Source organism: Cygnus atratus, chromosome 1, assembly GCF_013377495.2.
Source record: "Cygnus atratus isolate AKBS03 ecotype Queensland, Australia chromosome 1, CAtr_DNAZoo_HiC_assembly, whole genome shotgun sequence".
Taxonomy (NCBI): domain Eukaryota; kingdom Metazoa; phylum Chordata; class Aves; order Anseriformes; family Anatidae; genus Cygnus; species Cygnus atratus.
In genome coordinates, this window is record NC_066362.1 from 41969511 (window position 1) to 41994463 (window position 24953).

At 36.9% G+C, this 24953-nt stretch overlaps 1 protein-coding gene across 3 annotated transcripts in view; it reads left to right on the forward strand.

The window, feature by feature from the left end:
• SYT1 (synaptotagmin 1) overlaps window positions 1-24953 on the forward strand; it is a 355350-nt gene that overhangs the window by 155508 nt on the left and 174889 nt on the right. For all 3 annotated transcript variants that reach the window (XM_035544091.2, XM_035544092.2, XM_035544093.2), the window contains exon 3: window positions 12136-12253. In XM_035544091.2, the coding sequence (XP_035399984.1) occupies window positions 12199-12253 (55 nt within the window). In that variant the 5' untranslated portion in view covers window positions 12136-12198. The remainder of the gene's footprint in view (window positions 1-12135; window positions 12254-24953) is intronic.

Consider the following 24953-nt stretch of genomic DNA (forward strand, 5'->3'; position numbering starts at 1 on the left):
AAGTTAATTTTAGCATTTGTGAAATGGTAAAATGTATTTCTTATCTATTATATCTCAGTATTACAAAGCTTTTCCATCTCTACATTTATTGGGCAGGCTTAACCTTCCCTTCTATATATTGCCTTGAAATAAAAAGTAGAAATACAAGAATGTAACTATGTGAAATACTCATAATAATATGTAGTCTTTTCTACTATTAAAATACATATGTGAGTGCATGAAGAGTGTAAAACTCAGTCAACAAGGAAATGTAATTATTTTGGAAAGATTCTGGGAAGAAACATTATGAAATTCAAAAACCTTTTTTGTTCTTGTAATTCAGGGCTAACTTGGGTGTTGGAGAGGCCACTGAAGTGTTCTGCACTTGCACTCTCAGTGTCTATGAATGTGGGCAGGTGGAGGACCTACAGGACTTAAGAATCTTTTCACACATTCATTAGGGCATCTTCATATTCTGCAAGAATATTTATACCTAAAAAGGGTGCCTCAGACTATTGAGTATCAATTAACGTTCGAGGTCTAAGCATACATCTATATGTTTTGTAAATTGTACTAATATTTGTAAAACTTAAAAACAAAATGGAGAAGATCACTGTAACTAAGTAAGATTAGCTGCCTTATCAGGCCTTCACTTGAGTGAAGCTTATTGTTTGACCACGACTCAGAAGAGCTCTGAGACCAAACAGACTGGCTAGTGATCTCCTTTCACATAATTACATTTGTTTTCTCTAGTGATGAACAGATGATCCCGTCACTCTTATTTGTGAGTTCCTAATCCTCTTCATGTGTTTTAGGATTGTGTTGGGTGTCTACAAGTACCAAGGAAATATCTGTTGTAATGGGAAATTGTTCTGGACTAGGCAGATCCAGAATGTTATATTCTGGAGAGAAATAGAAAGCCTTCTTGTTACCTATCTCATAATCAACATTGCATCCAGTAATGGACTAAAAAGGGTGGCCAGGATCAACAGCAGTAAGGAAGCAATGATGAGAGAAAGGATTAACCTTGTAGAGCTAATTCTGCTTGGATTGGGAATCTCCCTTGCTGTATCTCGTATGTCATGTGTGAGGATTAGAATTGCACTTTGGGGGGGGGGGGGGGGGGGGGGGGGGGCGGGAATGAGCAGTAAGACAAAATAGCCTCACAGAATATTGAAATTTTACTCTATAGACAGTAGGTGGATTTGTAAAGAGACTAAGAGCAAGCTGAGTCATGAAATCCTCTGTCAATTAATTAATCATTTAAATAAAACCTGAAACATGTATAAACACAAAATTGCAGCATCTTACCAAATTATTGATTTAGCAACTTTTCTTAGGATAAGCCTTATTTTGATGAACTGGTTTAATATTTCAGTACATGTATTTGTTGCAGTATTCCTCAGGTATTCCATTAAAATGTAAAATATATATTTCATGGTGTTGTGCTGACGTAAAAATCAAGTACTGATGGAGTTGTCCTTATAGTTGTTACAGAAACATGAGATTCTAACTGACAAAGGATTTAGGGGTGAGTATCAAAGTCAGACAAACTTGAACTGAAATATATGAAACTGCTTTGATTTAAATTGCTCAGGATAGATTTTTTTTACTTGTATTTTCTGAGGATACCATAGAATATTACTTAAAATAAACTGTAAGTGAACAGTATAGAAGAAAGTGGTGAAAGGAGTTTGAAATATTTCTGTTGGAAAAAAAGAGTGCAAGATTCAGGATGAAGCAAATGCAATTTTGCAAAAAAATGATGCCTTAATGAATCTGTAGCCATTTTAAGAATGTGATGATATTCACCATTACTACTTTTGTAAATAATACTGCATTTTCACAGTAGGTAAGGTGGAGGTGTAAGGCTGCAATTTTTAGTATTTCCAAAGATAATTATGCTAATTCAAGTTCATTTGCTCTACACTTACTTTAAAGGAGGCTATAGCAAGGTGGGGATTGGTTTCTTCTCCCAATCACTAAGTGATAAGACAAGGAAATGGCCTTAAGCTGTGCTGGAGGAAGCTTAGGTTGGATATTAGGAAAAATTTCTTCACTGAAAGGGTTGTGAAGTATTGGAACAGGCTGCCCAGGGAAGTAGTTGAGTCACCATTCCTAGAGGTCTTCAGAAAAAAAAAAAAATGTGGATATGGTGCTTAGGGACATGGTTTAATGATGAACTTGGCAGCACTAGGTTTAAGGTAGGACCACATGATTTTAGAGGTCTTTTCCAACCTAAATGATTCTATGATTCTATTCTAAGTCCAAAAGTTGGTCTGCCCTGTATATTTTCAGAGAGTTCAGATGAACTACATTGTGCCAAAATTACAATTCTGCAGAGAATCAAGTTTATTGGAGCCAGATAGAGCTGCTCCTCTGTCCTCTGTCCTTTATTATTCAAGGGCAGTAGTTGGACTGCTCATGAGTTTCTGCCATTAGACTTGAACAACATAACAGGTACAGTGGAAAATATCCTTTCTGATGAACTACTGTAATCCACAATACTGTGGATACAGTCTTGCAGTATTCGATATTTAGAGTGGTTTGTGTGTATCTGTCATGTGGCAAAATCCATTTGGAAAGCAGGATCTTTCTGTGTTGTCTGTTCTTTTGCTTTCCTTTTGGAGTGAGTTACAGATAAGTGTGATACAGAGCTCTCATTAAACATGATGCTCCTTTATTTACTTGGAACCCCCACTACAAAAAGGTGGAAGGCACACACATCAGGCTGTTTTTTCAAGTTTGCACTTCAGTGTGTTGATAACTAAATAATAGATCACCTGGTGGGAAACTTTGATTGCCTGTCAAGGCCAATCAGGAGTCACCGGCAGAGAAAACACTTATTCCAGCAAAGTATTCCTAGTGTAGACATGGTCAAGTAATCACAAAGACCCTCTGAGATGAAAACAGCCTCCATGCAGGGCACTGTAGCTGTTAACAGCTGGCTTTAAAGAATAGACATGGAGAGATTGCTTTTGAGTCGTCCACAATTCTGAGACTGCTCTCCTAAAAGGCTGAAGATGGACCTTTGTGTTATTCTTGGTCTAACGCAGTTGAAGGCAGGACAAAAAAAGCATTTTAAATCAGGTTTGCCAAGAAGATAATGGTGATAATTGAGGTAAATTACCAGAAGAGGGAAATAAACATTCATCTTCATCATAAGCAAAGCAAAGAGGTCATGGACAGAGTGAGCATGGAAGAAAGTCACTGCTGGCAGTTTTCTTCAATCAGCATTGAAGAACAAAGTCACCTTTGAGTGGAGAACATTTAAGGTTTGGATCTCCAACCATATTTATTCAGAAGGCTACAAGTCAGAAGCTTGGCATTTCATGCATTCATTACTCCAGGGTTCAAATAATACAAAAGTCTCTTTGTCACATATTAACAGATCAGTTATCTCCTGATGAAGAGCATTTCACTGTGATCTTTGTTCTTTCCTGATATTTAATGTTAAAAAAAAAAAAAAGATTTTGTGTCCTTATGACGATGTTGTGCTGTGCAAATACTGTTATCAACTTGAATCAAACTATGTCCCTATCAGAAAAAAAAAAAAAAAAAAAAAAAGCTGAAGTACACATGTACTTCGCAAAATACAGTGGACAAATGCCGTATTAAAGTAAGTTGTAGGGAGACAGTGAACTGATTCCTGTGTGATAGTTCCCAGATCACAGGTAACACCATAAAAGGGAGGATGACTTCAGTTCTGTCAAGTTGCTACATCACTTTGTAAAGTCATGGGCAGATAAAATGGACATGCTTGCTGCTTTATTTCCAGCCCATTCACATGGATCAAGGATGGCTTGCCTGCACTCCTGGGACTACAGTGCTAGTGTGGATATGTAATGTCATGATCTAGACCCATACAAGTATCATATAATAGGATATGGTTCCTTTGTTGTCAGTCTGTCTTTAGGATCTCTGTTATTTTATTGCTATTTTCAAACACAGATAATCAATCAAAGCTTAGGTGCAGTTTCTTTTGCAGTGCTACTGCCATGCATAAAATTTACTGTTTTGTATGCTTATTGAAACCTACCTTTTTGGATTAAAAAGGAAGCAAGTACAAGAAAGCCACAGGATGCTGTCTTTTTTTGTTAGAAATTCTTTATTTGAACTGTCCATGTGGAAAATTGACTAGAGACTTCCTGGTCATTTTAGCAGATTATGACAGCCTGGAGGAGAGGGTGTGAGGCGGAACTTCTTAGACTTTTTCACTGCTCCAGTGCTTGTTTGGTACTAGGGGCGCTTTCTTGGTGAGAAGACAGATGAGTGGAAGAACCTGAGAAGTATTATCTATGACAAAGTGATTTCTCATGAAAGGGTGATGGTAGTAGTTAACTGGTTTGAAGTGTGCATGTAGTATATGCACTACAGTGCATATACTGTTAGAACATGAGAGGGGAATGGTGTTTGTGCAGTGGATTCTGAAAACTTTTTTAAAGGTTAGTTACCTTTCTCTGACTTCTGTATTAGTTTCAGAACTATTTGTAGAATGTGGTTTTGTCTAAATTAATAAAAAATTAAAATAGCTTTAAATCACTTTTTTGTAAGAGTAATATCTAGCTTAGATAGTCAGAGAGTAAATGAAAAGACCCATGTAAAGAAGGAAAATACAGTTGAGAAAAATGTAGATGGGGAGACAAACAACTTGGAATGGGAGAAAGATATTTATTCTTTAGAGTGGATGAGTTAATTCGCATTTAGGTCAATCTATTTTCACTTAAGCCTTGTGTCAAAATTCAACCAGCTCTCACCCACTTTAGAGAGATTTTGACTGTTCTGAGCTAGAAGAACATTTTTGTTTTTCATTTCTATGCATAGAAACATTTTCTATGCATAGAAAAACATATGTGAAAAACACCATATAGACATTTAGAATAACAGACTGTCCCTTACTCCAATTCTATTTGTGTAATTTAGTACCTACCAACCTCAACTGATGACAACTGAAATTATTTCTGTATTATCTGCAGAACAATTTCAGTATAAACAGTATTAATATAATCTTCTGCTGATTGCCATAGCAATATATTTCATCTTTGCTCTTTAGGTTCAGCTTTTGATGTGAAAATAGGTCAGTTTTTGTTCTCTGCTGTCTATCAGTATGTGTGTCAATCAAGCAGGTGAAGAACATACACCCGTTAGGGGTTATATTTGAGATCATCAACTCATTTCACGTAGGCTTCTAAACAGATGGTTTCTCTTGGTCCCCAGAAACATTATGTGGATTTGAACCACTGATATGAGTGTGAAAAGATCTGTTTATACTCCCCACAGTCTAGCTTCCATCTATTAAAATTTTAAAGACACAGATTTTATTCTGTATGAACAAAGCATGTGAAAAATCACTGTACTGGATTAATAAGTAATTAGTGGAATTTCCTTCAATTAAAACTGAATACACAAGCCTGCAGCCTTGCATACTGAGAACATTCTTTAAAACAAAGTAGGCACCAGTATAACTTGAGACAGAGCTGTGATGTAAAAATTTCCAGCATGTATTAGTCTGATAAATTTTAAAGATGATTTGCTTGTTATGCCTTTCCTTTCCTGATGGTTCTGTTCAAGTCTTTTTATGTTGTGCTTTACATTGGATTTTATTAAGTTCCTGAACCATTTGGCAAATAAGGAAATAGCATTACACTCAGAACAGAAATATGCTGGTTAAATTATTTCTGGTTACGCAAATAAAATATCAAAGTCATCTCATGGATTTTGCTGGCAATGAGAAACCTTGTCTTCTGTTTATGAATACTCCTACCAGACAATGACAGATTTAAGTTGCACACCGAGGTCCTCATTTTTTATCTCCTGATTTTATTTTATTTTTTGCCTCCCTCTCCCCTAGCAATGCAATATTGTTGAATACTGTTACTACTGTTTGATTCGCAGTACCTCTTAAAGGCCATAGTCAGGATCAACATGCATGATGGTTAGTCTGTATTGCAGAATGTGGTATAATAAAAAGACACCAGAGCAAGATTTAAATGAATTATTGAGGGTACCTGAAGCAGTCTAGGAAGAGAAGCATAGATCTTAATCTTCAGTTATTTATTCCTCTTAGCTTAATGTAGACATCCTATTCGTACAATTTCTATGCGTCAACCTTATAGTTTACAGCTATGTGTATTACACATACAGTAATGCAGAAGTGTTTCTAAGTTGTATATGCTGCATGTATTTATTTGATTTTATATTTATGGTAATATAATACACCATCTTGACTATTTGGGTAAAATTTAGTCTGTTTAAACATCAGCCCTGAATATCAGAACTTCTCAAGCATCCCAAGGACTAGAGGTTACTGTTACTGCTCTTCTTATCAGAATCAAATCTTGTAACAGAAGGTAGTTAGTAATGACTACAAAATTGTTATGGAAGAGCTGTGGAAAAGAGAAATTCAGTCAAAATTCATACTCTTAACTTTAGCACTTATTTAGACAGCCCTTGTTTGTGAAAAATATTGGTACTATGTCAAAGCAAAATGATAATTCTGAGTATACAAATAAGGGATCAATATACCAAAATATTCAGAATTAAATCTTCAGAAAGTTCTAGGTTGATTCTGACAGACAAAGAAGATGAGATTTCGCTGTTGATAAGCTAAAGTTTGGAAAGCTCAACAACAACAACAAAAAGGAAGACAAAACCACTTGTATGTAGAGTAAAAAAATATTATTTTTAAATTACACTTACGTGGGATTTTGTTTGGAATATTATAAGTATCAGTAAGGAAGGATTCAGCATGTGAACCATTTTCTGTTTTTCTTGAATGTTGACTTAGTGAATTGGAAGACTGTTATCTGTACTGGGATGAAAATGTCCAGATATCAGTTATCGGATGGTGATAGGATGTGAAGCTATGACTAGGAAGTTGTTACACTACTAGAAGTCATGGTCAACTGATGATATCTCACCCTTTCTTTACAGCTGTGGGAGATCTTCTTACTTTTCCTGTCACAATCTAAAAGTAAAACCTTTTTTTCCTTACACACAGTCCTGATTAGTCCCGATTTCTGACCAGGTGGAATGATTTTATCTAAAATCTTGGAACAAAGAATGATCATTCTTTGTCTTACTCTTCCTTTCTCTCTTTGGTCAGAAGTGCAGGAAGATAAGAAAATGAGAACTCCAAGTGATTGGAGTTTTTGAAATGGTCAAAGCTATCACTATACAGTTTGGATTGAGTGGAAAACAGGCTAACAGGCTCTTAACTCCAAACTAGAGTTCACCATCACTACAGAGGCAACAAGCTAGCACTTCATGAGGCTTCACAGCTGCAGGCTCTAAGGCAGGCTTCTTTCAGTATATGCAATACATACACAACTTAGTTACCCTTAGATTCTTTCATTGCCAGTGGATAGAACTAGACACTTTAAACACTTTAAAGGTACATCTGCTTTTGATACCTACTTTAAGAAAAGAAAAAAGAAAAAAAAGGGCTGGTCCAATGTAGTCAATACCAATTCTGTTGATTGTACAGAGCCCCCAGCATGACTGGCTTAGATAAAAATGCCTTCATTGTTGATATCAGTAGGGAAGACAGGAACTTGCAGATTGAATTAATCACCCTGTCTTAGATATATTCTTTACTTAAAATTAGAGGAATTGCACACTATTAAATATATTGGTTAGTCACAATGTTTAACAGTTCAGTTGCAGATGTATAAATGGTAGGCATTTAAAATTAAGCAAGATGAATTGTTGACTATTTTATTGTATACTTAAGTTCCTTTGACTTCGCTGAAAATACTCATTTCTTTAATAGATGGCTCTGTAAGAATAGCATTGAATTTATTTGTTTTCATCCATTACAAAATTCTGTGCCAAATGTAGCCACTGATTGTTTGGAATTCAGGGTTTAGTTCCTGTGTTTATGTGTATTACTGTAAGTTTGTAGTCTTAACTCACTTTTTGCCAAGCAGTTTATTTTGTGTTTATCTTGGCTTGTCTCTATGCTGCTTTCAAGTATACTTTCATGCTGGGTCCAGTACTGCTTTTAAAATCTTGCTCCTAACACACCAAAAGTGGATACACTTTGGAAATGGGCTAGTATCAGGAAGTTTATGTTGAAATAAATTGTTCTTTTCTTTAGCATATTCAAAGCATATCTCTTCTTTACATCTTCAGCAAAGATGAGAAAATGTTCTTTGCTTGCTTTCTTCCCAAATCACAGAGCATTGATTCTCCGTAGTCACACCCAGAAAACATGTTTCTTACAGCATTTTCCTTTTGTCCACATCTTGCTCTGCTTTTCTCATTTTTCTTTTTCCTTTCCCAGAAGAATTCTGCAGTTTAAGGGCTTTGAGCCACAGATGTTTAATCATTATTTTTGACACACCAAGCAAAGTAACTCTGCACTTTAGGCTTTACCTAGATATCCAGATTTTTCTGTAAGTTGTCCTCAGTGTCACATTAGTGAGAAACACTTTTTGTCTCATGGTGGAAGGAAGCAGGAGTTGCTGCCTCCTTAGTTAACGTAAAACTTAAATGGTGACATGTTACACACAGCTAATACGTTTTGATTGTCTGTCTCGCTAGTACCATCTCATCAGAGCAGTAAATGAAAGAATATGCTGCTGCCTTGAGTAATACAAGTAACTGAACTGCAGCTCACTTCCATACTAACATTTACGGTTATCTTTATTTTAAATTTCTCTGCATGTCACTCACTGTTGTTAAGTATACTTGATTCTTCAAGATGATACAAGAAGCAGTATGAAGGTACTGCTTGTGTCAATAACTGTATAGTACTCACAATTATAGTTGAGGATGTCTTTATCTGTCTTTTGAAGAAATACATTCTATTTGGTAATCTTGTCCATTCCCATAAAAAAGATGAACTAGACTTGAGAGTCTTTCCATTAATGAGTTTTCCAAGCTGTACAGAATAGCTATTAAGATGAAAAAACTGTGACTTAGTGAGGTTAAATTAGATTTGCTACTACTCACAACTGAACTCCCTTCTGGTAGCTGGAGTGAGTTTCTAAAGCAGATGAGAAGAATAGAGCATGAGGCACACAGCAATTTTTCATTGTTATTGCAGGTGACATCTAAACTGGCAGCATGCAGGCGTAAGAAGGGCATATAAATTAGAACAATTTCTTTAGACTTTTTCAAAAGCATCGACAGAAGTGCAAAAATGAATGAACTTCAGTGGGATGTGAGAAGGAACATCATCATCTTTACCTAGCTATCTTTCAATGCCAAAAAAAAAAAAATCTACTGGAAATAAAAGTAGTTTTGGTCCTTTGTTCTGTAGTAGGGGAAAAAAAAAAGTCTTTACTAACTTACCTTGGCTCCTAATATCATGTGCATATTACAGTCATTTTTCATTTTGAAAAGAATGAGATTACTAATGAGCAATTCAAGGAAAATGTTTTTCAGAGTGGGCTGGATCTTTCTATTCTGTGGATATTAATATATATATATGTGTGTGTGTGTGAATTTCCTGCCACCTTAAGAGTTTCAGTAATATTAGGTCAGTACAAAAGTTTGGCAGATGATAATAACCACTACTTGCCACTGCAAGGTAGATTTACTTGGCATCTTAAGGGATAATGTTTGACCATTACAGTAGAGCGCTACTGGCAAAACTGGACAATGGCTAATTTAGGTACTGTAGTGCTTTTTTTCACTCTTTCCAATCTACCTAATCCTAACTGAAATGAGGCTTCTGTAGAACAAACACCTCTACGGTACTTGATACAAAAGTGCAATTAGAACACGAATAGATCTGTACAATCTAGACAATGGCTTTTAAGAGAGTAGGGGTTTTTTTGGTTTAGGTGTTGTTTTTTGTTTTGTTTTGTTTTGTAGTGTAAATGAAAAGATGCCTTTTGCCTTGCCCTGTTGCTCACTTGTTTTAGGTCAGGAACAAGATCATCATGTACTGAAGTGGCACTCCGTCACACTTTCAAAGACCTTTCTGTCCTAATTGCCTTTTCTGTCTTTCAAGAGGTTACAAAGGGATCTATCGAATATAGTACTACTTTGTACCAGAGCATACTGTTAGTATATATGGCAGTCTCCCTAACCTCATTGGTTAGCCCACTGATACAGATTCTAAAAAGTTCTTCCTTTTCAGTATATCAGACCTATTCAAGAAAAAAAAATAATTATCCATTTATCCAAGAAAGGAAGAAAGCATCCCCAGCACTTGCAAGTGTAAAATAGGCTTGAATTCCTTTCCATAATATCATCCTTTCCCCTTTTTCTCAAATACAAGTATTTTAGCAAACAAAAGGGGAAACCTTTGTTCTGTTACTCTCTTGGTCGTATTTGAAAATGATAGCGTTTGGACTGTAGCTATTCCTCATAAAGGGCAGCATTATAAATTTGTCACAGATGAGCATGGAAGTTTCACAGCAGCAGCAGTGGGGTTAGGAACATGAGACCTCCCTTCAGGTGAGCTGCCCCCACGCTGTCGCAGGGCAGCCACACGCTGCTGGCTGTCACCGCTGCTTTGTCACCGTGCGTTCGTGGCGCTGGAACACAAGGACGGGTTTGCAGCTCTTGATTATCTTCAGTGCCTTCTGCCCACACACCGTATGCCGGATTTTGTCATGGCATACTGTGTGGGTGAGGCTGTGCCAGGGACAGAGAAAAGTTCTTGCCCAATTTAAGTATTTGTTTTATTGATGATTATTAATAAGACAATGATATCTAAAAATAGTCAAGCAATAATACCAATAATACTGAAAAAACTCTACGTAAAACAGAAAAATTACAAATAATAACACTTAGCAGTTAGAATAATAACCCCCTGAACTCGCTCACAGCCTGCCCCAGCTGCACGCTGTCAGTAGCCCATGGCCCGGCTGTGCCCAGGGAGCCATGGCCCTTTCATCTGCCTCAACAGGTGAGGCTCCGGGCCTCCTCCTGCAAGGCCATGCCTCCACACAGCTGTCACACCTACAGGAGGCTGCTGCTTTGGGATCTTTAGAGGTCTCTGAGTCAAACATATGCACGCAGTATCTTATCATGCTTGGTTTATATCACTAGACTCCTGGTCTAAGCACTTTGTGGTTTGCTGAACCAAATATCCGATCATTATCCCTTTCATCTCCTGCTGCCAGTTTCTTCCTCATGTTAATTCTGGGCCAAATTCACTTTGCCGTGTTACTGTCTGGTCACTGTTGCCAACAGCCTCAAGGCAAAGAGTTACTGCCACCAGTTTCACTCCAGGCCAGACTTGGTCCTCCCTTCTTACAGCTCACTGCTGCTAAGGTGCACACACCAGTCTCTCTGCGGACCCCTCCACTCACAGCTCAGGACGAAATTGTCAGGGGGTACCATGCCAGGCTGGGGGTGGAGCATTGGGAGCCAAATCAGGGATGTATTTGTGGAACATACAGTCCCGCTGCCTCTGCCAAAAGGATAGGAAGTTGAGAATGCAGATGAAGTGGTTTGAAAGTGGATTTGTTGCCACTTTAGAGCCTAATGGAGGTGGAAGTGGTCTCAGCAATTAACCTTACTGAAAGAATTCCAATCCATCTGTCAGTTTTTGGCCTTAACTTTATATCTCAGGTACCCCAAGGAGAGTACGGCCTCAAAGAAGAATTAGCCAAAGCTTCTGTCAAGTTCTGCAACCTAAAATCAATGTGATGGTTAGGTCTTGTTCTGACTTTTTCTATTAATAAAACTGGTTAAAAAATATATATATCTAATCCATCAATCCATTTAATTCCATAGTTACAGCATCAAAGTGTAGTCCTCATGTTCTTGCCTGCTGTTTCATCAACACAAACGTAAAACAGCCCCATAAGATTAAATAATATCACTGCTAAAGGACTACTGCTTCCTGAGAAGAATGGCATAAATATATATATATATTTCAATTGCATCAATTTTGCTGGAGAAAAGAACTTTTAAACTTGCACTGAAATGCATTATAAACAGCTTTTTTCCCTGCCAAATACTTGCAGCATAGTGGCAGATTGGCTGTTGATTTACAAAATATTTTTACTCTGTTTATTTTAAAATAGAACCATAATTCTTCTCCTGTTGAGTGGCACTAAAACAATATTACACGATCTAAGCAATTAAAAATAATTGCAAAGGCTTGAAAGCTAAATGCTAACATGCTAAGGCCAAACTCCAAAGTTTTTGTTTTGCTTTCAATAAACAGGATTCGTACTTGTTTCATTGCAGTTTTTACCTCGGCACTTCCTGATTTAAAACACACACAGGACCAGATGAATAAAACACACCATTATGCTTTGTCTGCAAAATCTGCATCTTTTATTGCATGTGGTTATCAGTACCCCAGGTAAGTTGTATGTGTAAAATAGATAAGTGTGAGCATACAGTGTTGATATGTGATTCCATGTTCTGTATTCTCTGTTTACCTTGCCTGGATGCAGTGTGGACTCACCTGAAAAATTCTCACCCAGCATGATTTACTTCTTTTATTAGCTGTATGGTTACTGATGCTTATTTCTGATATATCCCAAAGTTACTTTGTCACTGCAGTATGTTACAAGAAACTTCTGTCCCTTCTCCAACAGCATCACTTTCTAGAATATTTAGATATTTTTGCAAGGTTTTTGCAATGTTTTTTCAGCCATTTCGTTTCCATAGGTTATCTTCAGTTGTAAATTGCCACACTTTGAAGGCACACTGACATCAGAACATGGATGTGATGAGATAGCAGTGCTGGTTTGACATATTTTAATATATGAAGTGTGAAGGTGAAAACTGCAGTTAGCAGTGCCAGTCAAACAGATTAATACTATTGCTGAAACTGGAAAAAATGACTAAGGCAGTGTAAACTGGTCATTTGCAGTAAATGTTGCTCTCATCTTATTTAGATTTAATTTTAATGATATGAGAACTAAGGAGTAGGATTCATTTTGTCTAGTGGTAGATACCTATAAGCCAGTTTCACAGTACTGACCTCAGCTGGTTTTACAGCCAGTGGAAGGGCAATTCATCTTATTTTATTTCAACCTCTATTATAGGATGGGATGACTCATCTTCTAAGGGAGCTGTTTCTCACCATTGACTATGAAGGAACATAGTGTCTGTCAATTAAATTAGGGCAGATGAACTTGCCATGCAGCTTGCTGTGTCCAACTCCTGGAAATATAAATCATATCTGAAACTCAAAATACTTAAGGGAAATACACAATTACTTCAGAAAAGTGGAAACTGCAAATATTGTAGTGGATTTGTATGTACAGGGGATGTGAATTTAAACTGTAGTTTAATATTTATGCATAAAGGTCTTTTTTTTGTTGTTGCTGGTGGTGGTGGTGGGTTTTTTGTTTGTTTGTTTGTTTTTATGGTTATCTGTCTTTCCTGAAGAACACGTTTTTGTTGTATTGGTTTTTTTGTTTGTTTTTTTGTTTTATGCCAGGAGGAAAGGAACATGAACATAAGGTACTTTTCTCCAGCTGAACAGATGGTTCAATGAATGGGTCAAATATGCCTTTGCCCCATGAATGTATGGTATTCTGAAAAAAGATACGGGGAAATATCTGAGAAGTGTAAAATGATTTTGCTTTGTGCTAACATATGACATCCTCATCTAGTGTAAATTTTAACTACTTCTCTTTTGCCAAACCAAGTGGAGGTGTTACTTTAAGAAAATAAGGCTTAGAAACAAAATTCCTTAAAAATTTGATTATGTGTTTGGGAAAGTTTAATATTTAGATCATGGTGAATCAATTTCTGAAAACCTAGTGCCCAGTAATTTCTAAAAATCATATCCATTTAATGTGTTTTATATTGGAAATTTTAAAGACATTTAAAATTACCTTTAAAAATATCGTTTTACACATTTTGGTATCAAGAAGTCTGTCTCCACAGTATGTGTGACAATACCTCAGTCTTGTATTTCATAGGAGGTACAGGTTAACATAAAGCTGTGGGTCTGAGGGGATGGTTTTGTATCTATATCAGATCAACATCATAATGAGAGAAAAAAACTTCTACAATCTGACATATCTTAAATTAACCTTTAAAAGTATTTTGTGGGCAGGCAGGGCAATCATTTGGTTTCTCAGCCATTTCTTCTCTGTGGAATTTTGATAAGGGAAGGTCATTAAATAAATACATTACAAAAAACTATTAGGAATTGTGTATAATGTATGACAGCAGGAACAAAGACAAAACTAATGTTGCTAGTAGTCTATTTATGAAATCAGTCATACATATAATTTGATTTTTTTCTCTTGCCTTCTCACAATTATTTTACAGTCTCTTTAATTTTACTTGCTCTTTTCTCCCTTTGTTTTGTTACCACTGGACATTTTTCTCCTACCCCTTTTCTGCCTTCTCTTTTCAATTTCCTAAACAGATTAGGAATCCGGTTAGAATCAAGGTGAACTTTTGAACTTAGTGTTCCTGAGCTGATTAGAAAATGGGCATAATAGGGAATCTCATTTTTAACAATGATTTAATGACAGTAATTGAATAGCATCTTTCAGCTGGAGATCCCAAAGTGCATTGTAAATGCGAGGCAGTATTATTATTGTTCAACAAATAATAGAAAAAAGTGGAACAGATAAATTTAGGCTTGCTTTTAAAAATACTTACCTTTGAAGTGGGGTTCTAAGCCCTTCTTTAGGCACTCAAATGCTAGGTCAAGCTTTATCAAAGTAACTACCTAGAAGCTTTTTCTGAATCTGTTGGAAGCTGTGGATGAGGAAAGAACAATCTCACAGTTACCAGATGAACGGATGAACTCAATACACAGGCAGCCTTCATGTTCCTGATGTACACATTCCTATTACCTTTTTAATGGTACCATATTCTCAGATACTTAACTATGACGTTAGAATGGTATTTCAAACACCAGTCTTTTAAAGTCTTCACCAAGGTATTTTTCCTAAGGTCCTCAGACAAGCAGGAACTTTGCATCTCTACTTTTCTTTGAAGGCATAATGTACAGAGCATCTTGCAGAGTTTGGAGGGTGAAAGGAAGAAAATATCTCGTAACCGAGCCATAAACATTTTGCTTTACAGGAAAGAGAGCTGGATGATTTAATTAAGAAATTAAATAATGCTGTTATCTTTATTGGAGCTGTGATGATTCAACGGATGTGGGGTTCTATAAAAACTGGAAGCTATGCCTGTGCCGATTCTTTTCAGCTTATGTTTGTATCATTCAGAGATCATTATGCTTTCAGTCGGGCCAGAAACAGAGAAAATTTTAGTATTATTTTGTTTTGTATTGCCACGTAACCATATTTTACCAAATTTAACCAATTTTACCATTTTCCTCCATTATCAGAAGATGTAAAAGGTACAGCTATATCAGCCTCTCAGATAAAAAATACAGTAAGATACAGTGCAAATATTTATAGCAATGATAATAATTCTTTCATTTCATGTTCAGAGCACTCAGGCATTTGCAATGTACCAGTTCGTATTAATCTACCTTTTCTCACATGTTGCAACTTACAAAATACATTTACAGGGTAGATGCAGGTGTATTACCATAGTCTCACATTAGACGTTGTGGCCTCTGATAATGCTGGCCCACCTCTCTGCCCGTGGTTTTTTACTGCATAACTCTGACTCACCCTTTCTCTCGATGCATTAATATGGATATATTAGATGAATGCCTTTTCAATTTGATAATTCAAGTGTAAATACTCACATAAAAGTATTTGGTTTTAGGAAAATTTGATGGAGTATAAATGCAAAGTTTAAATTCTTTATGGATAAGTTTAATGAAAAATAACTGTTTGAGGTTCGTTTACTTGCTTCCTTCAAATGATGCAGAATCATAGAATGGTTTGAGGTGGAAGGGATCTTAAAGATCATTTAGTACTGGAAAAGAATGAAAGGACACCATTTCCTTAAAAACTTTATAAGACACAACTAGTTTTTATAGATCTCTTTGTTTTTCCTATGAAAAAAAATGTTTTGAATATTTTAATACATTCCAGAAATATAATGTTAAATCTAAATAAAATAGAGAAGTAGCAAGGTATCATGTTTTTGAGTGTTAATCTCTTGGTGGTAATGCAGTGATTTTTTATTTTTTTTTGTTTCCAAGTGATATTCTTAGGCAAAATAAAATATTCCCCCATCTGTCCTAGTTTGGTTTCAACTGCTGCTAGCTGCGGCAGCTTCTGACTGTTTGTATTGGAAACATCTTTCTGCAGAACATCCCTTCAAAGGCACAAAATGTCACTCGAAGCCAAGAACAAGCAGGTGCACCTAGAAAAAGGTGTTTACTGATGTGTCTGCCTCATCACTAACAGTTGACACTCACGTTGTGAGATTAAGAAGTTAACAGTTTAGAGCTCAAAAATAATCAGGTAATAAAATACTGGCAACTGGAATAATTCTCTAAGTCTGTATATTTCTGTTGTTGCTGATGCCTATATAACAGTCAGTAATTTGTTACTAGGTAAAAATGCATTCTCTTTTGTTGACACTTGCAGTGAAAACTGAAGAATTTCAGGATCCTGTTAAAAAGATTTTTGAAGGTCAGCTTATTACAGCTGAATTACCTGTGGAACAATTTCCACTGTTTTTAATAAATTATTTTCCATTTGTATTAAAAATATATATTTTTTAATGCATCGTTGATATTTTTTGCCATTCTTGCTGCACAACCTGATACCAGTATTAGTCCTCAGATCTTCCTATTAAACATCCCTACCATGTGTCAATGTCGCCACTTCCATACAAAGGCAGTTATTTGCATGGTGTTATGTCTTTATTCTTACAGCTTTTTCCTGACTGTTCATGAAGTTTGAATTTACAGACAGGGAAAATGTATGGATTGTTATTTAAGGAGCTACCTTTTTAAACGTATCCTCTCCAGCTGTGTATTGCCTGGAGAGTCTTGACTTTTGAATTGCTTTCTCTGCCTCTGGGACTTTACTTACTATTTCTTGATGTTAAAGGTCCAGCATGAGGTATTATTTGAACCTTCTACGAAATTCACTTGGCCATAACTTTGCAATAAATTTACTGTTACTTTGCTAGGTAGAATCTCGCAGTATTTGCTCTTTTTGCTTTCATAGAAAATTAAGCAGGTGTTTAGCTCTTGGGAAAGAAGAGTGTAATATTTTGCAAATGTAAAGAATGAACATATACATGCCTAGACTTCAGATTCCTTAAGGAAAATTTTCTTGGATACTGATTTTTGTCATGATGATTCATCTCATTATAGTCATTCTTCTTCCTTTAAAATATCTTCAGTTATGTGTTTTCTGTGGCAAAACCCTGCTACTTGCATGTTTTCATGTATGCATACATGTTTACAGTGTACTAAGTTTTAGCTACTTTGTTCCTATTTCTGAAGGAGACTAAACAATAATTCAGCCAGCATTATAGAATTGATGGCTCTGATCAAATGAATAGTGTGTGACAGACAAAGAAGAGCTAAAGCCAAGAGTGTTCATAAATGCTTGTCTTCTGTGTGTGAGAGTAAGCTGTCTGTCATACTAATACAGTATTGTGATTATGAAATTCTTCCCACTCGAGCAGTCACTAAGGCTACTAATGCTGGAAATCTTAAGTCAGTACATTAGGGTAACTCATATCTAAATATTTTTAAGGGATTGGCAAAAGAACTCCCTGGATTTTTAATATCGATTTTCATTGTATCTTGAAGCATTAGGGATGTTCCAGAAGCCTGTGGGAGTTAAGGTTGTGCTAACTTTTTTTTTTAAATGGGTGAGATAACCTAGGTAATTATAAGCCTGTCAGTCTGACATCAGTCTCAAGCCAAATAATGGAAATGCAGGTGTGGGACTTGAATAAAAAAGAATTGAACTGTGCTGAAGCAAACAGTATGTTTTAGCAAGCACAAGATATAAGAAAGGGAGCTCAAATTACAGAATAGGGGGTGCTATCCATGAAAAGCATTTTGTTGCCATAATGAATAGTAATAATGAAGACAGCTTAAGTTTTTTATCCAGAACAATAGCCAACAAGAGCTAATGTAATCACTGAACATACATTCAGGGCAATATATTAAAAAACCTAAGAATATCATTTTATCCCTTTACCTATGTCCAGCTAGTGAATACAGAAAACATTTCCAGTTCAGTAAGGATGTTAGAAACCTGAAGAGGACTCAAAGAACCACAAGACTCATTAGAAAATATTCTGTATAGTGATACATTATCTTGAGGAGTTTTATTCAATTTATTTAGTGAAAAAATCATTTAGGGAAGATTTAATAACACTCTATAATTTTAAAGATGGAAAACAGAAAACTGAAAACAGAAAACTTAAAGCCTGGCAAAGATATAAGATTATCAATTGAAAGATGAATTCATACAATAAATAAAGTATTGTCACAATACCTCTGAAAATACCTATGGTATATTCTTTAGGACTGAAAGTTTATAAATCAAAGTCATGATTTTTTTGAGACATATTTTCTGCTACAAATCCTTTCTGGGAATCCCTACACACTTTGTAATACTGCAGGTCAGACCACATGATGACAATAGTCCTTTCTGGCATTCTAATCTATCTGTGAGTCAGAAAAGAAGGTATGACTTTGAGTTGCACTGACGTTAATGCTTTGCTGTAAATGAGTCTCAGAGAACTTAGTGTCTTGCTAGAATAGGACTTTATACATAGCCATTGGCCCATACGTAGGGTGATATTCTCCAACTGGCTTTTGGTCACAAGAGCAGCACTGAAAAATTGTACTATTTCAGCATTCACAATAAAGACTATGCTAATTTCAGAAATTTACTTTCAGAGCTGAGAATAAGACAAACAAACAACCTCAACGTTAAGTAACAATATGAGAAGGACTGCTGGTTACTGATGAAGGCTTTGCAAGTATTGGTACCACCTTGTGGAGTGGTTTAGATGCCATGGGTCAGTATCTCTACAGCTCTACAGGTGACCACCCTATCAAACCTTTCCACGTACTGTGTAAGGAATACTTTGTCATTTTACAAGACCAATTTGATCTTAGCTTTTTTCTTTTTTTAACAGTTACCAGTGTGACATTAGAATATGCCACTTTCAGCCCTAGCTACATACATCACTTCCAGAAAATAAGTTATAGATTTTTATGAGTTCTTAAAATGAAAGCCAATTTTTTTAAGAGGAAAACTGAACTCATTTTACCTCCCTCATACAAACATTTTAGATCAGCAGTATAAACATATTACAGTTGAAATATTTTAATATTTTTCATTTTTAGTTTAACATTGTAATGCTTTTTCTTTACAAAGAACCTTCAAATAGTACTGTTATCAAATATCTGCATATATCGCTAAAATATGTACATACACACAGAAAGATAAAGGACCCACATCAAAATTAAGAGCAAAGTATGTTTATTGTTCATGGTTTATTGTTCAGAGATTTGCAACCATTTTCTTTAAACTACAGACTTGAAATACAGAATATATATGTCTCCTCCATTTAAAAACACTCTTTTATGCTAATGCTTATTTTGTTTAATTTACCATACGACAAAAATAAATAGGCACAATGTAATGCTTGGCTGTGCCTGTTTATATTGCAGTACCTTGCAAAAGAATCAGAATATATTCCAAGGTATGAGTTAGTATTTTTATGCATTTTCTTTTGCCCTGTCCCATTTTATAGCTTTGTAAGAATTCTGCAGGTGGTTAAGTGAACATGATGGTGAAAAGGCTGCAATAAGTAAATGTGCTAAGTGAGAAAATATTCAAAAATGTTTTGGGTTTACTTTGGTCTTATTTTTCCATACCCTCTCTTGGCTCTTAGATAACAGAGGGTAGTAAAATGACTTTTAGTATTAATGTGCCGTACTAATTAAAAGGTATATGAGCATTTTGCAGATTATTGTTTGTCTCAAGGTGAGAAAATCTACCCAGTGAGCAAACTTGATCATCATTAATACTATTTTACCTTTTATTATCTGTATTAACATTTTTTAATGAAAACCTTCCACAGTTTGGGCATTACTCCACTGATCTCACTGAAGTAACAGTAGCACTCCAGTTCTAGGGCAGATCTAGGCTATGCTGAATCGGAGTGTCAGTCTGAACATCAGGGGACTATGTTAATTTATGCCACCTGGCCCTAATGCCATCACATATGTGCTAGCTGATGTGAGATTTGCTCTGGCTGCTCTGCTGATATTAAGTGGTGGGAGCTATACAAAAGTGAGAAATGTGAAGGGAATTCACACTTGTCCACATCTGGTTGCTTTTCAGCTTTTTTTATACCACTCAGACAGGTGGACCTTATGCTTGAGTAGTTTCTGGATCAGTTATAAAAATTACCTATGATCATGTGTGAGACCACTGGGATCTTTATATATTCCTATGTACAAGAACTTAATGAAGAAGGAGCACTGAAAGAAAAAGAGAACCTGAAAAAGAAGATAAAAAGATCATGTTTAAAAAGTAATTCTGCAACCTCTTGCATTTTTGTATTGGTATTATTATTACTGAATCTTCCATCCTTGATTTTGGATCTGCAGAAGACATATGTACAGTTGCACATATCAAGCAATGCTCTTTCTGACTGCTTTAAAAAAAAAAAAAAAAAAAAAAAAACACTAAAAACATCTGTAGCACAATAAAAATATTCACTCATTCATCTGGCCTAGTCTGTAATATAATAACTAACAGATTCTCTGTGGCATAAGACAGGAAGATAGGAGTAGCAATCAGACTTTGATATTTATTGCCTGAGTATGCAGGACTTTCTCCTAGTGTTTTAACTCTTGTTGGTGGTTCTTTTGTGAAGGAGACAGATAAAAATTGTAAGGTAAAGGTATTTCTGATGTTTCTGGTACTGATTCCAATTCCTGATATTGTCTGAGCAGGTAGCCTAAGACAAATTATTTAAGGGCATAAAATTAGATATCTTAGATGTATAAAACACAAAGGAAGAAAACAATAAGAAAAGCTAATTTTCAAATTCACATGGTAGCTGTTGATAAAACACTGAAATCTTTGCTATTTTGTCTAAACTATGATTTGAAGCTACTGTTATGGTTAAACCACCTAATGTACAGCAAACAACAAGCTTATATGTACCAGTAGTACAGGAAAACCTTTCTCTGATACTCTGCTACCTCACTTTTCTGCACAGCTGTGGAGAGATAAGCTGTGAGAGGTTCAACTTGGGCCTCTTTTTGCTGTGGGGTGAATGTGGTAAAGTTACCTCATCTCCAGCCTCCCGTAATTCTGTATCTGTAGAAGATTGACTTCCTTACTCCTCACAATATATGTGTTGCAAGTACACTTGTTTTTGTTTGCTTGAACTACATCCTTCACAAAAGAGTGCCAGAATTCTGTGATATCTATGCCATGCAAATTAAGACATGCCATTTTGTTGTATTAATTAATTTTAAAGAGCAATTACTGTAGTAATTGGTTGCTTACTTAAGTACTATTAAAAGAGAGAACATTTCTGAGAAAAAGCTAACTGAAAATAATAAAATGGAGGAAGCAGAATGAAACACAGTAAGGGCAAAAAAAAAAAAAAAAAACCTTGAACACTGTGAACTAGAATCTAAGTTACTTAGAATATATCTTTGATTCACAGTGGTGGATGTCTTGCTTGAGTGATAAGAACAGCATTTGGACACCCCCCCAAAATTTCAACAGTATACATCACAGGTGTGAGAATGAACACCCAGCTTTCCTTTCAAATGAAGCAGCAGAGAGCAACAGTATGCCTTGCAGCTTGCTGCTCTCGCATTAAGTTGCCATGTTTGCATCGCAGTTCTTCATCACCCTGTGATAAGTCCCAATGTGGTGTCATGGGCATCTTCATAGAATAGAGTCATAGAGTGGTTTTGGTTGGAAGGGAAAGACCGTCTAATTCCAACCCCCCTGCTATGGGCAGGGACACCTTCCACTAGGTCAGGTTGCTTAAAACCCCATCCAGTCTGTACTTGAGCACTTCCAGGGATGGGGCATCCACAACTCTGGGCAACATGTGCCAGTATCTCACCACCCTCCCTCATAGTAAAGAATTTCTTCCTTATATCCTAAGTTTACCCTCTTTTAGTTTAAATCCACTACCCCTTGTTCTATCACTACACTCCCTGACAAAGATCCCCAAAGCTTTCCTGTTGGCCCTCTATAGGTACAGGAAGGCCACTATAAGGTCTCCCTGGAACCTTCTCTTCTTCAGACTGAACAACCCCAGCTCCCTCAGCCTGTCCCCATAGGAGAGGTGCTCCAGCCCCTCGACCATCTTTGTGGCCCACCTCTGGACTCATTCTAATACGTTAATGTCCTTCTTGTGCTGGGGGCCCCAGAACTAAATGCAGGAATTTAAGTGGGGTCTCATGATAGCAGAGTGGAGAGCTCCCTCATCTCCCTCAACCTGCTGGCCACGCTGCTTTTTATACAACCCGCTATATGGTTGGCTTTCTGAGCTGCACGTGCACATTGCTGGCTCATGACAAGCCTCTCATCAACCAACACCCTCAGGTCCTTCTCCTCAGGGCTGCTCTTAATCCATTCTCCACCCAGCCTGTATTTGTGCTTGGGATTGCTCTGGCCTAGATGCAGGACCTTGCACTTGGCCAACGATGGTTCAACAATTCATTGACAACAATGGCCAACAATTGGTTCAACAATGAACCTCATGAGGTTCGCACAGGCCGACCTCTCAAGCCTGCCAGCTCCCTCTGGATGGCATCCCTTCCCTCCTGCGTGTCAAGTGTACCACACAGCTTGGTGGCATCGGCAAACTTGCTGAGGGTGCACTCAATTTCGCTGTCCATGTCATCAACACAGTTGTTAAACAGCACTGGTCCCAGTACCAAACCCTGAGGAGCACTCGTTACTGATCTCCATCTGGACATTGAGCCATTGACTGCAACTCTTTGAGTATGACCATCCAGCCAATTCCTTACACACCAAGTGGTCCATCCATCAAATCTTCATTTTAGAGACAAGTGTATCATGTGGGACAATGTCAAGGGCTTTGCACAAGTCCAGGGAGATGACATCAGTTGCTCTTCCTATCTCCACCAACCCTATAACCCCATTGTAGAAGGCCACCACATTTGTCAGGCATGATCTGCCCTTAGTGAAGCCACAATGGCTGGCACCAATCACCTCCTTATTTTCCACGTGCCTTGGCATAGTTTCCAGGAGGATCTGCTCCATGATCTTGCTGGGCACAGATGTGAGACTGACTGGCCTGTAGTTCTCCAGGTCTTCTTTACCTTTTTTATAAATGGGGGTTATGTTTCCCCTCTTCCAGTTAGTGGGAACTTCACCACCCTGCCACAACTTCTCAGATATGATAGACAGTGGCATCCATCAACATCCTCAGGACTCATAGATGCATATCATCAGGTCCCATGGACTTCTGCACCCTCAGGTTTCTTAGATGGTCATAAATCTGATCTCCTACAGTGGGCTTTTCTTAATTCTACCAGTCACTACCTTTGCTTTCTGGGACTTGTGCAGTGTGGCTAGAGTTCTTGCCAGTTAATACCAAGGCAAAAGAGCTCACTGCAATCTGAGCATGACAGCATGGCCCTGTGAATGTTTGACTCTGAGTTAGTATCAGCTTCACCTATATTCTTGCTCTGCCTCCTGACTGGAGAAAAAGGAGAAAAAAGACTTCACTGGCTTGGTGCCTGTTGTCTGTAATCTGGCAGGGTGGTCTAAGTGATTCATGTTTTCCCTAAGAAGTGCTGAGGAGTTGCTAAGAATGACATGCAACTGGAGAGCTCAGGTTTACTCTACACAGGTGGCCACGGTGCAGGGGATGGCGAGATTTACAGGGCATGAATCAGAGTACACAAAGTCCAAAGACTTGACATTACTATATAATGATCCCATATTAATGTATATATATACACATATATATATATCTCACCATCCTTCCATCAAACATTTGCCAATAGGTATAGAAGTTATTAACATTAGTTGATACTTAATGTTACTTGCCTATATATTTAGTTCTTTAGTGTGGAGCTTCATTACTTCTGTCTGTAGTCTAACAGCTCTCTGCCACCAGACTAAAGACTATCTAGTTCCCCTGTCTATGCATTCACCAGCTCTCATGACACTGGGACTCAGGAATAGGAAACAGAATAAGGAGGAATGAAGGCAAGACTTCCCATTTTCACTGTCACTTCCTTACAGTCTTCCCATTTTGATATTATAAATTCAAAATCATACACACTTTTCTTTGTTGTCTCAGTTTATCTGAAGAAAGGTATTTACTCTCCATGCAAAGTTTGCCTCTCCTTCCATTTTCTTAAACCACAGAAATACAACTCTTGGTGCTGCCCCTCAGCCACTAAGGGTCATGACCAGCACCACCATGGTGTTGAGCATATTTCCTTCTAGCAATAATTAGTTATTTTTTGCTATATAGCATCCCTAACCAGATGTCTGGAAAATAATGAAATCATTAAGAGTATGTGGCTGTAGCTTTCACCAGACAAAAATAATTGTTCCTTGTACAAGTGTCAGCTATGGGATTGCTAGTTACAGAGTACATTTTTTAGGATTGACCACATGGTGAGTGTTTTGCATGCAAATGACCTGTGCTGCATCACCGAAGGAACAGCCTCGGTCTTCACAAGTTCTTTATCAAGTCCTTACATTGCTCTGTACTTTTCTACCCTTGTCCAGCATAATTTGCTAGTCGATTCCTACTGCTTACAAATTTTATCCCTGCACAGAGAAATGTTTCATTTCATGAAGGAAATAATGGATAGCTTTTTTCCATTACAAAACACCTTGTTTTACTGTCCCTTGTGTTTGTGCAAATTGATATAACTGCAGCAGTGTTCAATAAGTGTTAATATAAAGTATAGGTGAGCTTAAATATGAAGCATAGAGACAAACTCCAGAAGAAAACAAAAACAGACAAAATAAGCTCATGGTTTACCCCAATATAAATACTGAGGAATGATGAATTTGCTTCAAGAATATAGAAAAATCTTTAGAATAATGCCTTTCAGAGACTTTTTGGTATTAGAATGGTAAGATTTGTAAGTTTATAGCTTAAACAGAAGTTGTGCAGAAGAAATGAGTGCACTAAAATCAGATTTG